This window comes from Panthera pardus, unplaced genomic scaffold (genome assembly GCF_024362965.1).
Source record: "Panthera pardus isolate Hobbes unplaced genomic scaffold, ASM2436296v1 HiC_scaffold_25, whole genome shotgun sequence".
Lineage (NCBI taxonomy): Eukaryota > Metazoa > Chordata > Mammalia > Carnivora > Felidae > Panthera > Panthera pardus.
The window spans coordinates 15156762-15170063 of record NW_026526821.1 but is presented as its reverse complement, the minus strand read 5'-3'; the positions used below and the strand labels follow the sequence as shown (position 1 = coordinate 15170063).

Sequence of the window (13302 nt, the reverse complement as noted above, 5' to 3'; positions counted from 1 at the left end):
GCTAGCCGCTGATTGGCTGGTGCAGCCGGAGGGTTACAATTCAAACGCGGGCGGGCGGGCCCCCAGCCCTGCAGTTGCAGTTGTGCTCTCCGAGTTCCTGTCTCCCTCCCCGCGCCGCCCGGATGGCTTCCCAGAACCGCGACCCAGCCGCCGCCAGCGTCGCCGCCGCCCGCAAAGGAGCCGAGCCCAGCGGGGGCGCTGCCCGGGGCCCCGTGGGCAAGAGGTGAGCGGTATGGAGGTAACACTGGCCGTGCCCAGCACGCCCTGGGCCTTGGGGTCGAGACCTCGGACTTCCGGGCCCCCACCTCCTCCTTGAGCGGGCAGATACGGGGACAGGAGGGCACGCCGGGAGCTCGGGCCGCCCTGGGAGGGCCTCCCGAAGGAGGACGGAAGGGGGAGGCAGGCTGCCAGGATCCTCCGCGGGTAAGCCAAGATGAAAGTGTGACTGGGACCTTCGGTGACTTGGCGGGGGGCGGGGGGAGAGTGGGGACGGAAGTGGGTGGAAATTGGGACCCGGCACGGGGAGAGACGTCAGAGAAGCTGAGGGAGTGAAGAACAAGCCAGACCGCCCTGCGGGAGCCTGGAATTAGGAAGGGTGAGGACTCACTGGGACCCTCCTATGGAAGTGGAAATGAGTGTGCCCCCGCTGAAGTCTGACCTCGGGGTAGGGGAAGCCTCCATGACAGCTCCTCCAGAGAGATTGGGGTGGGGGGAGAAGCACCGCCTGGAGCCCTGGCTCCTCCAGACTCCCAGATGACTCCCAGCACTCATTTTGCAGGCTACAGCAGGAGCTGATGACCCTTATGGTGAGTGACTACGTGCCCAGACCCCCCAACCAGTTCTTCCACCCTCCACCTCCCACTCCCCTCCGCTAATCAGCGACTTTCGTACATCAGGTTCTTTGCTAGACATAGTGCAGGGGATTAAAACACGAGTCCAGTTGGCGCCCTTCTGGGAAGAAGTTCATATACCCCACCTACACCTTTCCTTCCAGCAGTGTCTACTCCCCATCCCACCCCCACCCCCACCATGAAGTTCTCTCTAAAATACAGTTCCCTGAAACCATACAAGGCTTTCCCTCTATCCTGCCTGGTCCTACTTCCTTGCCTGGAGATTTACCCATACCCTGCTCTCCACCCTTAATATTCTTAATCCTGTCATACTTTGAAATGCTTCTTCCCAGATGACCTTGTCTGCATTAACCCTGAATATCAACTCAAATCCTTCAGTGCCCCTATGTAAATCTACCTAGTCTGTGGATGATCTGGAGGCTTTGTGTGTAACCAGCACTCACTGGCATGCTCAGTTGAATTCCCAGCATCCCAACAAGATTGGAGGTACAGAGCTCCCTTCTGCTTCTCTGCATAACCCCTCTCTCCTTAACGTACCCAGTACCCCTCCCCAAAGGGGAAGGTTCAGCCCCCAAGAACTGAATCGCTTCCCCAGAAAAGCCTGTCAATTTGGTCTGGTTGCTTTATTTCGGATCAAAATGTGATGCGCTTCAGAGGAAGGAGTTCACCCACTGACCCCTAAAAGTGTAGTCTGCAGCCCAGCAGGTGTTGTTTCTTCCCCCAGATGTCTGGTGACAAAGGAATTTCTGCCTTCCCTGAATCCGACAACCTTTTCAAATGGGTGGGGACCATCCATGGAGCAGCTGGCACAGTAAGTGTAGGGTTGAGGTCGGTGAGTGTGACTTGGCTGGGTCTGGGGAGAGGTAGGAGGAGAAATCCAAGTGCAGGTCAGCTTCAAGTCTTCAGCCTGGCAGGACGTTCCCCTGCCAGGACCTCGTGCTGGCCTATGGCCTTGTGCTCTGAGCCTATGGCCTCGTCTCTCCCTCTGTACAGTAAGAGGTTGGGTTTAAAGCAGGGCTTCCCATCTTAAGTGCCTACAGGGGGCCAGACAAAAAGGAGAATGGAGGGTACATGAGGACTTTGGCCGATGAAAGGGCTCAAGTAAGTCCCAAGATGGCAGCTTGCCATTGCTGCACGTCTGGGTTTTGGTTGGTGGGTTTTGGGGTATTTTATTTTTAATTTTTTTTTAATGTTTATTTACTTTTGAGAGAGACAGAGACAGAATGCGAATGGGTTAGGGGCAGAGAGAGAGGGAGACACAGAATCGGAAGCAGGCTCCAGGCCCTGAGCTGTCAGCACAGAGCCCAGTGCAGGGCTCAAACTCACAAACCGCAAGTTCATGACCTGAGCCAAAGTCAGACGCTTAACCGACTGAGCCACCCAGGCGCCCTGCTCCACATCTGGTTTACGATTAGTCAGAAATCCACGAGTGCCTGGCTGGCTCAGTCAGTGTAACATGTGACTCTTGATCTTGGGGTTGTGTCTATACCCACGTTGGGTATAGAGATTACGTAAAAATAAAATCTTTTAAAAAATAAAAAAATCTGGGTATATGTCTAAAACATCCTGGTTTTTACATGTTAGTATCTAATGTTATAACTGACTAAAGCACAGCTGTGGTAACCCTCAGGATGCCAGTTTACGCCCCTTATCTGTAGGATAAGGATCACTGATGTCCCTGCCAGATATGCGAGAAAGAACCAGAGCCATTGCAACACTTTGTCTTTTGTCAAGTCCCAGATAAACCCAAAGGTCCTAGCAAGCCCCTTTTTGGGGCTTGGGTTGGGCTGTGAGGCTCAGGGTGGGAGGTGTACTCCCCACCTGTTTCTCCGATGCCAGGTATACGAGGACCTGAGGTATAAACTCTCCCTGGAGTTCCCCAGTGGCTACCCTTACAATGCGCCCACGGTCAAGTTCCTCACGCCCTGCTACCACCCCAACGTGGACACCCAGGGTAACATCTGCTTGGACATCCTGAAGGACAAGTGGTCTGCCTTGTATGATGTCAGGACCATCCTGCTGTCCATCCAGAGCCTGCTAGGAGGTGACTTCTGAGACCAGCCCGTCCCCTGAACCCGGGAACCTGTCAGGCCTCCCGGGATTCCCCCAGGCCAGCCTCTTCTACCCCTACTGATCATTCTCTTTCTGTCCGTCCACAGAACCTAACATCGATAGCCCTTTGAACACACATGCTGCTGAGCTCTGGAAAAACCCCACAGGTGGGTCCTCCATCCTTTCCCGGCACCGGGTGATCCCTCCCCAGCCTTCAAAGGCTCCCTCACACAGAAGGATCTTGGTGACTTGGGATTGTGTCCTGAGGACTGGGTTGGGAGTGGATGTCAACCTAGGGAATCCACTTCTGCCTCTGCCTTGGTGTTTTCTGATTTGCCTGTTTGCTATAAAAATCAGGAAACTCTTCCCACGTTAATGTAGGTTGAGGGGCTTTTTAAGTAGAAGGCAAAGCTTTGTGCAAACGATTTGCTCACTGAGGCCCCCCCAGTCACCTCCCCAGCCTCACTGGAAGCAGAACCCCTCCCCAAGACCTGACCGGGTGGGCAGCAAAAGGGACTCTGTTGTGCTAAGAAATCCTCTCCAGCTCCCCAGATTTTGTATCCTTGATTGCCCTCGTGTGCATCTTAACCCCCGTCCCCACCACTCCCTGATACCTGCCTGTTCTCTTCCAGCATTCAAGAAGTATCTGCAAGAAACCTACTCAAAGCAGGTCTCCAGCCAAGAACCCTGACTGTCTAGCCTCTTTCCTTGTGTTGTCTTTTTATTTTCTCCTTAGACGGTCTGTCCTTTCCTTCATTTCTGCCTAGGACTCTGTATCTTAAACTGTGGTGTTATTTTTGTTTTATTTCTGTTTTTTAAATTAAGTGTCTGGTTGAGCCCTTGTGATGAATATATTAAATAAATACATTGGTTGGTTTTTTGGTTTTTTTTTTTTGGTTTTTTTGTACAAGTTGCCTTGTAATTTCCTCAGGGTTGGGAGTGTTCAGCATGGGTGGAGTAGGGTCCAGGCCCTTGCCCTGCTCCTCGCCAGGGACTAGAAGCAGCTGAGAGGCTGTGTGGCTGCGCAGGGGTGATGAGGACTCGTTCCTCTATGAGCTTAGTCATTTCATGACTGCATCTGATTCCTCACCCATAAGATGGGTCTCACAAAATGCCTCTGTAGAGTTGTGACATGAACCAGGGACGTCAGTGGATACTGGAGCTGCCCAGCTGAGTTACAGATGAGGCTGAATCAGAAAGCGTGTACGGGGGCGCCTGGGTGGCTCAGTCGGTGAAGCGTCTGACTTCAGCTCAGGTCATGATCTCGTGGTCCGTGAGTTTGAGCCCTGCGTCGGGCTCTGTGCTGACAGCTCAGAGCCTGGAGCCAGTTTCAGATTCTGTGTCTCCCTCTCTCTGACCCTCCCCCATTCATGCTCTGTCTCTCTCTGTCTCAAAAATAAATCTTAAAAAATTTTAAGAAGAAAGCGTGTACGTGCACACGTGCGCACAGGAGGGGGTTGGGAGGTGAGGACCAGCCACCTTTTATGACGGGATGTTCTGGTCCTGAAAAAGGAAAAAGAAAGCACTCAGCTCACCCTAAGCAGGCCTGGGGTCTGGGAGACAGCCGGGGAATGCCTCTTCCCGGGCAGAGACCTCAGGACAGCTCCCGACTCCCTCCTTGCCCCAGGCCCCCCATGCCCCCACTCACATTCACCCACTCATCACCAGCGATTCCTCCCGCTCCTGTACCCACTGGCCCAGGCCCCCAGCCCCTAGGCCCTCTCCACTGGCTTGCCACAGGCCCCAGCCTTTGGGGCCTTGAGAGGAAACTCCTGTGCTGACCAGTTGGGGTCTGGGCAGGGGGAAAGGTGGAGTAAGGTGATGGCCCCAGCCCAGGTACTGCAGGAAAATCTCCAACGTGGACCAACACAGCAGCAAGATGCCCTCCAACACCGCCTGGGTCTTGGCCTCACCCAGCTCTGCCAGCAGCTGACTGCGCAGGTCTGGGGGGGGCGGGGGGGGGGGGGGGGGAGGAGACCGCAGCGGAAGGCATCAGGAAGGTTCTCACTTTTCTCTTATTCCTGCCAGCCCAGACTCCTTCCCTGCTCTGTGCCCCCACGGAGCAGGCAGGTGAGAAGTGGCCTGTGGATCTGGGATGGGATTTGGCTGACACTGTGTGGCTAGCTCTCCCGGCAGTGCTGCCCAATCGGATGTGCAGAGAAGTCTGCCTGGGGTCTACCTCCAGTGCAGATGTTGATTCAGTGGGTCTGTGTGGGGCCTGAGGATCTGCATTCCTCCCGAAGTTGAAGATGAGCTGAGCGGTGTTCTCAAGGCGTGGCCCTTCCACCTGGAACTTGTTAGAAATGCAAATTCTTGGCCCCAACAAGCTCTCCGGGATTCTGAGGCTCTCTCAACTTTGAAAATACGTGACTAGAGGATGTCTAAGAAGACAGCTCAGAAAGTAGCACTGAGATGATCCTTACTAAATGCTGGCCAAGGCGGGTATATTTTTTTTGTCTGCATTAGGAGGCTTCTCCACGTGGTCCTTGATCCAATTCTTGGGCCACCCAGATGGCCACATGGCCTGCCTTGTGTCAGTCACAGGGGTGGACTATAGCTCAGAACCAATCAGAGTGTTCCTTAGAATTAATCCCTGGGAGAAAGTAAAATGATTTTACTAATAGGGTTGCTTAAAAGAGGAGGGAGTCCGGGCAGCTGGTGCAGACAATTGCAGATGGGAGAAAGCCAAGCAGAGACCAGTAGCTGGGAGATGGAGGTGACATTGAGACTGGCCTCCAGCTGACGCCTCAGCATCCCAGTTTCGTGAGCCAGCAAATCCCTTTTTAGTTTAAGTCCATTTGATTTAGGTTTCTGGCACTTGCAACAAGACGGAGAAGGTATTGTTCCCATTCGCCCCATACCATTACTGAGCGCCTGCAGTACAAGCCCTATGCTTGGGGCTGGGGATCAAGCAGGGGAAAAAACACAGTCCTGTCCTCAGAGGCTGAAGGTCAGGGGGCAGACAGGCAGGTGAGTGGGGGTTGAATAAGTGCCATAAGAGTGGTGGTTAGGAGCTCAGGCCTCACAGGCAGAACGATCGTTAGAATCCCCACACCCCTCCCTGTTACTTGCGTACATTTAGACTAAGCCACTCCGTAAAATGGCAATATTAGTAGCTACCTCATAGGACAGACAGACCTTAGAGTAGTGCCTGGCATGTGGTAAGCCCTCCTTAGATGTTGGGTACTATGAGAGCTCAGAGGTGGGGCACCTAACAAAGACCAGGAGAGTCAAGGAGGGCTTTCTGGAGAATGGACTGGGCCATGAGGGAGGGATAAGGAAGGGAGCACACTCCTTGGATAGCAAGAAGTTCAGCAGTATGGAATAGTGGCATAGTGGCATGGACGTCAGGTCGCAAAGGGCTTGTAAGGCCTTTAAATTAAAGGCCTTTACCGAGAAGGTTCTGGGGCACCTGGGCGGCTCAGTCAGTTAAGCGACTGGCTCTTGGTTTCAGCTCAGGTCATTATCTTATGGTTCATGAGTTCGAGCCCCACGCCAGACTCTGCTGATAGCATGGAGCCTGCTTGGGATTCTCTCTCTCTGCCCCTCCTGCTCTCAGTCCTCTCTCTCACTCTCTCTCTCTCTCTCTCAAAATAAATAAACTTTAAAAAAGTAAAAATAATAAAATACAGGGGCTTTACCTTGAGGCACCTAATAAAGCCTTGAGTAGGATTTGGTGTCAGAAAGCTGCTTCTGGCAGCCTTGAGGGGAGGGAACGGCCAGGAGGTTAACTACTGTTCTGAGTCACAACACTGAGCGGGCTCAGAGAGGACGGATAAAAGAGTAAGGAGACAGAAGGAAAGCAGCAGACCAGAGCAAACCGCGGGTGGGAAGGCGGCTCCAGAACTCCAGGGTGCCATCTCTGAGATGGGGAATTTATCAGATTAGAGCAGGACGGGTGTGAAGTTCTAAGGGCAGCTAGGGAGAACTGTCCACAGGCAGGTGGTGCCACAGTTAAGAGCCTTGCTCCTGTTTCCACATGTGTGTGCCCGGGTACGTCACCGCCTTCCTCCGCTGTAAAACGGACAGAACAGCCTCTGCCTGCCTCTAGGGTTATGTGCATCAATCAGACAGGCCCGCAAGGCACAGCACACAGCAAGCGGTCCTGGTGATGAGTGCTGACCCCGGCTGGAAATAGAAACTGGGAAACATGAATGCCTCAGAAAGGGGAGCCAAGAACACGAAGGAACTGGAAAGGGAGGACTGTAGCGATGAATAACCGCACCAGTCAGGGTTTCAACGTGGTAGTAGTGACATTAATAACAGCGTTAGTGGGGCTCCTGGGTGGCTCGGTCGGGTTAAGCGTCTGACTCCGGCTCAGGTCAGGATCTCACCGTTCGAGAGTTCGAGCCCCACGTTGGGCTCTCGAATGTACTTATTTGTTCAAATAAACATTTAAAAATAATAATAGCATTAGTACGTGTCACACTCTGTTCTAAGCGCTCTGCACTAACAAACTAACTTGTTCTCACAACCCTGCAAGGTTGTGATGATTCTCATTATCCCCATTTTACAGAGTAGGAAACTGAATTACGGAGTGGTTTGTCATGGCAGTGAGGGTTCGAACTCATTCAGAGGCACCCTGCCTCTAAAGCTAAGGCACCACTGCACGGCATTAGCTTTGACCTGCTGCCTGCTGCGATCGAGTCGTGCACAAAGAGTTACAGAAGCCAGAGCACAGCCAGTGGGAGAAGGGATCAAGGGAGAAGGTGGTATCTGAGCTGGGTCCTGGTATCTTTGACGTGGTATCTGAGCTGGGCTGAGAAACTTGCCAGGCTTTTTAGAGGAGGAAGGGCATTCCAAGGAGGGAGAAGGCAGGAGCAAAAGCCAGAAGGCTTGAAAGTGCACCCCCACTGTCCAGGGCAGGAGTGACAAATCGCCCAGCGTGACTGGAGCCCAGAGGGGAGGGAAGGAGGGGAAAGGAATTTGGATTGGATTCTAGAAGCAATGGGGAGCCTTGAAGGTCTTTCAACGGGGGAGGAGCAAGGTCAGATTTCTTTTGGCTCCATCGTGCTGACGGCCGTGTGTTGAGCCCATTGGCCGGGGCTGGAGGCAGGGGTCCAGGGTGGAGACGAAGACGTCAGAACAGACGAAGTAGAAAAAGTCAAGCAGGAACGAATGCTGCCTGGAACGGAGGGATACTCCCCTTTCCCTCCCCAGCCCGGCAGTCTGCACCAAAGACCCAAAAAGGCTCCAGAAAGGAGGGACGGTAGGGGAGGAAAGGGGCCTCGGTCGCCTGCGGCGCCCTCACCCTACCCCCATCCCGGGCACCCTCACTCACCCCGATAGCCCCAAGGCCCCGGCCACCCTCCTCCAGCGCCAGGCGCCACCGCAGCCCGTCGGCCGAGCTGCCCACGCCCAGCGCCAGCTACCAGGAGCCGGCCGGGAACCTGACCAGCGCGTCGGCGCGTCAGGCAACTCGGGTCGCCCCTCCTCGGATCCCAAGTGCGCTCGGCTGGCGCCCTGGGCCACGGCCCAGCCCGGCGGGCCATGACACCCACTCCCCTGCTCCTCCCCTCACTCAGGCTACGTGCTTCTCAGCGTCTGTTTTTATTCTTTCTGGACACAGAGCCAGCAGGGGCCGCGCCTCCCTCCCGGGGCGGAGAGTGGGACGGGGCGGGGTGGCACCGCCCGGGCCCGAGGGACGCGCGGTCGGGGCGGGGGAGAAGCCGACTTCTTACTGCACGCCTTCCATCATCTTCAGGAACTCTGCGGGAAGGAGAGGGGGAGGAAATCTTGCACAAAACCGCCGAGAGCTCCCCACCCTGCCCACAAAGCCAAGGACGTTCATGTGGGTGCCACGCCCCGGACGTTCCCGCGTGGCGCGCCCCCCGGCCCCCGGCCCACCGCCACCAAGCTCTCGCGGCCCTCACCGTCGAAGTCAATGCGGCCATCGTTGTTCTTGTCACCGTCTTTCATCAGGGATTCGATCTCCTCGTCCGTCACGTGCTCCCCGGAGGCCCTGAAAATCTCAGCCAGCTCTTCCGCATCGATGTAGCCGTCTGCGTTCCTTTGGAGCGAAGGGACAGCGTAGGGCTCAGGACAGGCAGGGGCGAGCGGCCCTGGCCACGTCGACGCCTCCCCTCCCTCACCGCCACCCCACTCCGAGAATGTAAGTGCCCGGCCGGCCAGACTCGCCCAGCCCAGCGCCTTCTCGGCTCCCAGGCCCCCAGTGCACCTGTCGAAGATGCGGAAACACTCGGCCAGCTCCTCCTCGCTCTTCCCCTTCGCATCCTCTTTCATCTGGCGCACCATCATGACCAAGAACTCCTCGAAGTCGATGGTGCCGCTGCCTGTGGGGAGCAGGTGGTGAGTGAGCCTGAGCCCTGGATGCCCACCTCTCCCGCCACCGTCCCAGCCCTGCCTTGGAGGGCCACCGGCTCACCGTCCTCGTCCACCTCCTCGATGATGGCATCCAGCTCCTCTTTGGTGGGTGTCTGGCCCAGCATCCTCATCACCGTGCCCAACTCCTTGACGCTGATGTCCCCGCCACCGTCAGCGTCAAACATGTCGAAGGCGGCCTTGAACTCTGCCGGAGGAACGAGGCAGAAGACCGAAGTGGGGCTGCCTGGACTGTCAGCCTCACACCTTGTCTCCCACCCTGTTCCAACACCGTTGCCCAGCACACATCCCCCCAACAGCCCGCCCGCCCACCTGCACTCACCAGCGATCATCTCCTCGCTGAGGTAGGACCGGGCCTCTGCCTGCTGGTCCGTCTGCAGAAGACGCAGAGTCAGAGAGAAGAAGGGGCAGACCCCCGAGCTCATTCTTGTCTCAACCCCATTCTCTTTAACCCCCTTCTGTCAGTGCCCTTTGGTCTTCCAGAAGAACAAGGCCAAACTAGCAACACCTTCTGCATGTTCTCACAGCACCTGGCCCCAGTTATGAAGGGCTAGGGAGAAAACGGATTACGCCCAAGGTCTTCAAACTTGCCAGTCAGATGCCAGCTCAGGAATCCCTAACCCACTAACCTTGGGCAAGTCACTTATTGTAACTTTATCTCTTCTCAGCAGCTTCTCAGAGATGAGATAGCATTGGGGGTGTGAAAGGGTTTTGTAAAGTGCCAGCACTGTTCCAGCATGATTTCCCACTTTTCCCTAGCTCCTGACAGAGCCTGGCACTGTAATAGGTGCTCGATAAACGTATGTTCTCAAATAAACAATAATGCAACGCAAAGTCGCTGAGCACCTACTAAGTGCCCATCAGGCCAAAGACTAGGCACTGAAACCAAGAAGATTCAGACACAGCATCCCTCCCCTCCAAGAACTTGCGGAGATGGAGATTTTAAGCTTCCTTCTTATCATTCAGTCATCGGAGTAAATACCACTCATGCTGGGCCGAATATAATGGGGGCCTTGTGGAGGTGAAAGTAAGATTTCGAGAGAGGGGATCTGGCCACATGCAAGCCAAGCCAACTGGCTATGGGGCTTTGGACTGAGGCTGGTGAGGAGGAGGGGCTGAGGTGGCCAAGGTGTTCTTTGGCGGGCTGGCTGATGCCTTCCTCCTTGCCCCCCCCTCCCCTCCTCCCTCCTCCTTGTCCATGCAGGAGAGTCGGCTATTTTTAGTCTGGCGTGGGCCACAGCAGCTGTCCTCCAGGGTCTAGTTACCCCTTGAAGTGAAGTGGGGTGGGGGACCTCAGCTGACATGACAGCCCCAGATTAGAACCCCTCTCCGAGAGGCTGGGGTCTGTCCTCTTCTGCCCCTTCTCCTCACCCTTGAAGCTCTTGGACTTGAGACCCTGCAGACCTCCCCTCTTCCAGAAGAGTCTTCTCTCACTGGCAGTAGGAAGGTTTGGCAAGACTTCTAGCCCACCCCTGCCACTGGCTCACTGGGTGACTCGCTCTGGCCCTCGGAGTCCCCACCATGAGAGAGACAAGCTAGGACCCCCTCACACTTCCATGACCAACACTGCCAAAGCCTCACGTCTGCAGGGAGTTGGCAATACCCCCAGCCCTCCCCTTTCTAGAGAAGTCCAAGGGCTTCTTCCCCAGGCTTCCTTCTAGACACCCAGGCTCCAGGAACCTTCACGGTCCATCTTCAAACATCCAATTACTGAACTACAGAGCACCCAGATCTGGCCTGGGAGAGGTCCAGAGGTGCTCCAGCAAGCAAAGGGCTGAAGTCCTTTCTTGTCCTTACCATGGTTGCTAGTCACAGGGCCTCCTCTGCTGTAGGTCACCGCCTCAGACACTCCACCACCCAAAGTTGCCCTGGCCTGCTCCAGCCCCTAGGATTTGTAGGGGCTCCCTCCCCTCCCACCTCCCTGCTCCCCAGGACTGGCTGCCCCAGCCAATCAGATCCTGGGGTCAGTGAGTGCCTCCCCCCCAACCCCCGCCCCATCCCAGAGTCCTAGCCCATTACCTAATTTAGCCAAGGGCCCTTGCAGAGAAATTTAAGCCTCTGAGCAGGTGGCAGGCCTTGATGTCCTAGATTCTTGGGAGGAGAACCCGCCCCGCTCACCGCCTTAGCAAGCCCCTGCTCAAGAATCATGTTTGCTCCAAGATGGGTAAGGACAATCAGAAGACAGACAAGTGAGACAGCAAGGTAGACTGGGAAGAGAACAAAACTTGAAGTCTAAAACCCAAGATCCAAATCCTGTCTCTGCAAGCCATGCACTCTTAGGCAGGTGACGATGCCACTCTGAGCTTCAGTTTCCTTCTCTGCGAGACGGAGATGGGGACGGTCATAACCTCCCTCACAGAGAGACCACGGTAAACGGGGGCCCAGGTACAAGTCACCTAGCTTGTGCCAGCTCCAGAGGGTTGATGCTTGGCAAGTGGAATGTCCTGTCTTTGAACCATGGTAGAAGGCAGGGGAGGGGGCGAGGAGGAAGTGACAGCCACGGTTTGTGAACCTCTACGACATGCCACACTCTGTGCTAAGCATTTTAACCACGTGATCTCATCTGGTGCTCATCCTCTGAGATAGAAGCTATTATTACTCCCTTTTCCCGGGGGACCTTTGTAAATCGTAAAGGTCTATAGTCATGTTGGGTGATTCTTATTAATCCTCAAGGGAAGTCCTATCCAAATAAGAAATCTATGGAGGGGTCCGGGAAATGGGTATGTAGTTGGAGGAGAAATAAACTCTGAAAGCAGTTCCCAAGGGGCTCCTGGATGACTCAGTTGGTTAAGTGTGGGGCTCTTGACTTCAGCCCAGGTCATGATCTCAGAGTTTGTGAGTTCGAGCCCCACATCGGGCTCTGTGCTGATAGCAAGGAGCCTGCTTGAGATTCTCTCTCTCTGCCTCTCTCTCTGCCCCTCCCTCACTCACGTGCTCTGTTTCTCTCTCTCAAAATAAATAAACCTAAAAATTTTTAAAAGAGAAAAAAGAAAAGAAATAAAGCAGATCCATCTCTCAAATACACCTTCTCCAGGGAAAAGATGTTTGGGATTCACTTTTTTGAGGGAGAGGGAGACTAGAGGACTAGGGGCAGGTTCTCTACGTGGGTAAAGGGGCAGCTGGCCCATTCCTAGAGCTCAGTGAGGAAGTCTGGAGCAGCTCAGCTGACCGTCTGGAGAGCGAAGGGATGTGTAGAGCGAGTCCAGTCCAGAGGGGGTCCACCCCGAGAATCCACAGAGCCTAGGGTGGATGTCGGAGGGGTAGGTGATGCTGTGGACAGTGGCTAAGTCAACAGAAAGAGCACTAAGACAACTAAGCACAGAGCCTGGGGCCAGTGAAAGGAGGCTGGATTCCAAGGAAGGCAGACGGACAGTGGCAGCCCAGCCCATCTTCCTCTATTTATAGACATTCCCAAGAAAAGCTCAGTGGAGCTAGGCCAGGCTACAGAAGGCCTCCCCTGTCCAGGCAGAGGGCCAAGGGGCAGCGACACCAGGGGACTCCAATTTGGATGTGAGCCCTGGAACTGCAGGATTCCTTTGGAACAGAGTGTGGAACCCTCAGCAATCATTTGTTCCCTGATTTGTTCTTTCATTTATTCAGGGAAATACAGAAGGTCCGAATTTATCTGTTCCCCTTGACCCTTCCAATCCCAATCCCCTTTCCTCCACATCTTGCCTGCTGCTCTGGTCAGACTAAAATGGGGCTCCAAACACCACCTTTTCTAGCCTTCAGGTCTTTGTACATGCTGGGTTTTTTTTCCTGCCAGTAATTCTGTCTTCTTTCTCTACACCTGCCTACTTCCCTGTCATCTTTCTCAAATTTTTTTAAGTTAATTTATTTATTTTGAGAGAGAGAGAGAGAGAGAACGAGCAGAGGAGGGGCAGAGGGGGGGCGGATAGAGGATCTGTGCTGACAGAGAACCTGATGTGGGGCTCGAGCTCACAAACCATGAGACCATGACCTAAGCCGAAGTCGGACACTTAACCAACTGAGCCACCCAGACATCCCCGTCTTTCTCCGCTTTAACATCATTTCCTTGTGGTGTTTGGCTGGCTCA

General features: G+C 54.7%; 2 protein-coding genes and 1 long non-coding RNA gene across 5 annotated transcripts; 1 reads left to right on the top strand and 2 right to left on the bottom strand.

The window, feature by feature from the left end:
- Positions 1–62: 62 nt before the first annotated feature.
- On the top strand, positions 63–3781 carry UBE2C (ubiquitin conjugating enzyme E2 C). Of its 3 annotated transcripts, none has more exons than XM_019458327.2 (6): positions 63–223; positions 779–806; positions 1576–1662; positions 2691–2895; positions 3011–3070; positions 3536–3781. In XM_019458327.2, exons 1-6 carry the CDS (start codon positions 123–125, stop codon positions 3592–3594), a joined length of 540 nt encoding a protein of 179 aa, XP_019313872.1. In that variant the 5' UTR covers positions 63–122; the 3' UTR covers positions 3595–3781. The 3 variants fall into 3 exon arrangements, with proteins under 3 accessions (XP_019313872.1, XP_019313873.1, XP_019313874.1); XM_019458328.2 differs by lacking the exon at positions 63–223 and adding an exon at positions 293–423; XM_019458329.2 differs by lacking the exon at positions 63–223 and adding an exon at positions 501–595.
- Positions 1456–8318, bottom strand: LOC128773462 (uncharacterized). Its single transcript, XR_008417711.1, has 2 exons — positions 8185–8318; positions 1456–1885 (listed from the first exon to the last, which is right to left on the bottom strand). It is a non-coding gene; the product is annotated as an uncharacterized LOC128773462 (long non-coding RNA).
- A 119-nt stretch (positions 8319–8437) lies between these two features.
- TNNC2 (troponin C2, fast skeletal type) lies at positions 8438–11173 on the bottom strand. Its single transcript, XM_019458330.2, has 6 exons — positions 11043–11173; positions 9568–9619; positions 9289–9432; positions 9082–9196; positions 8777–8913; positions 8438–8612 (listed from the first exon to the last, which is right to left on the bottom strand). Exons 1-6 carry the CDS (start codon positions 11043–11045, stop codon positions 8581–8583), a joined length of 483 nt encoding a protein of 160 aa, XP_019313875.1. The 5' UTR covers positions 11046–11173; the 3' UTR covers positions 8438–8580.
- Positions 11174–13302: the final 2129 nt, after the last annotated feature.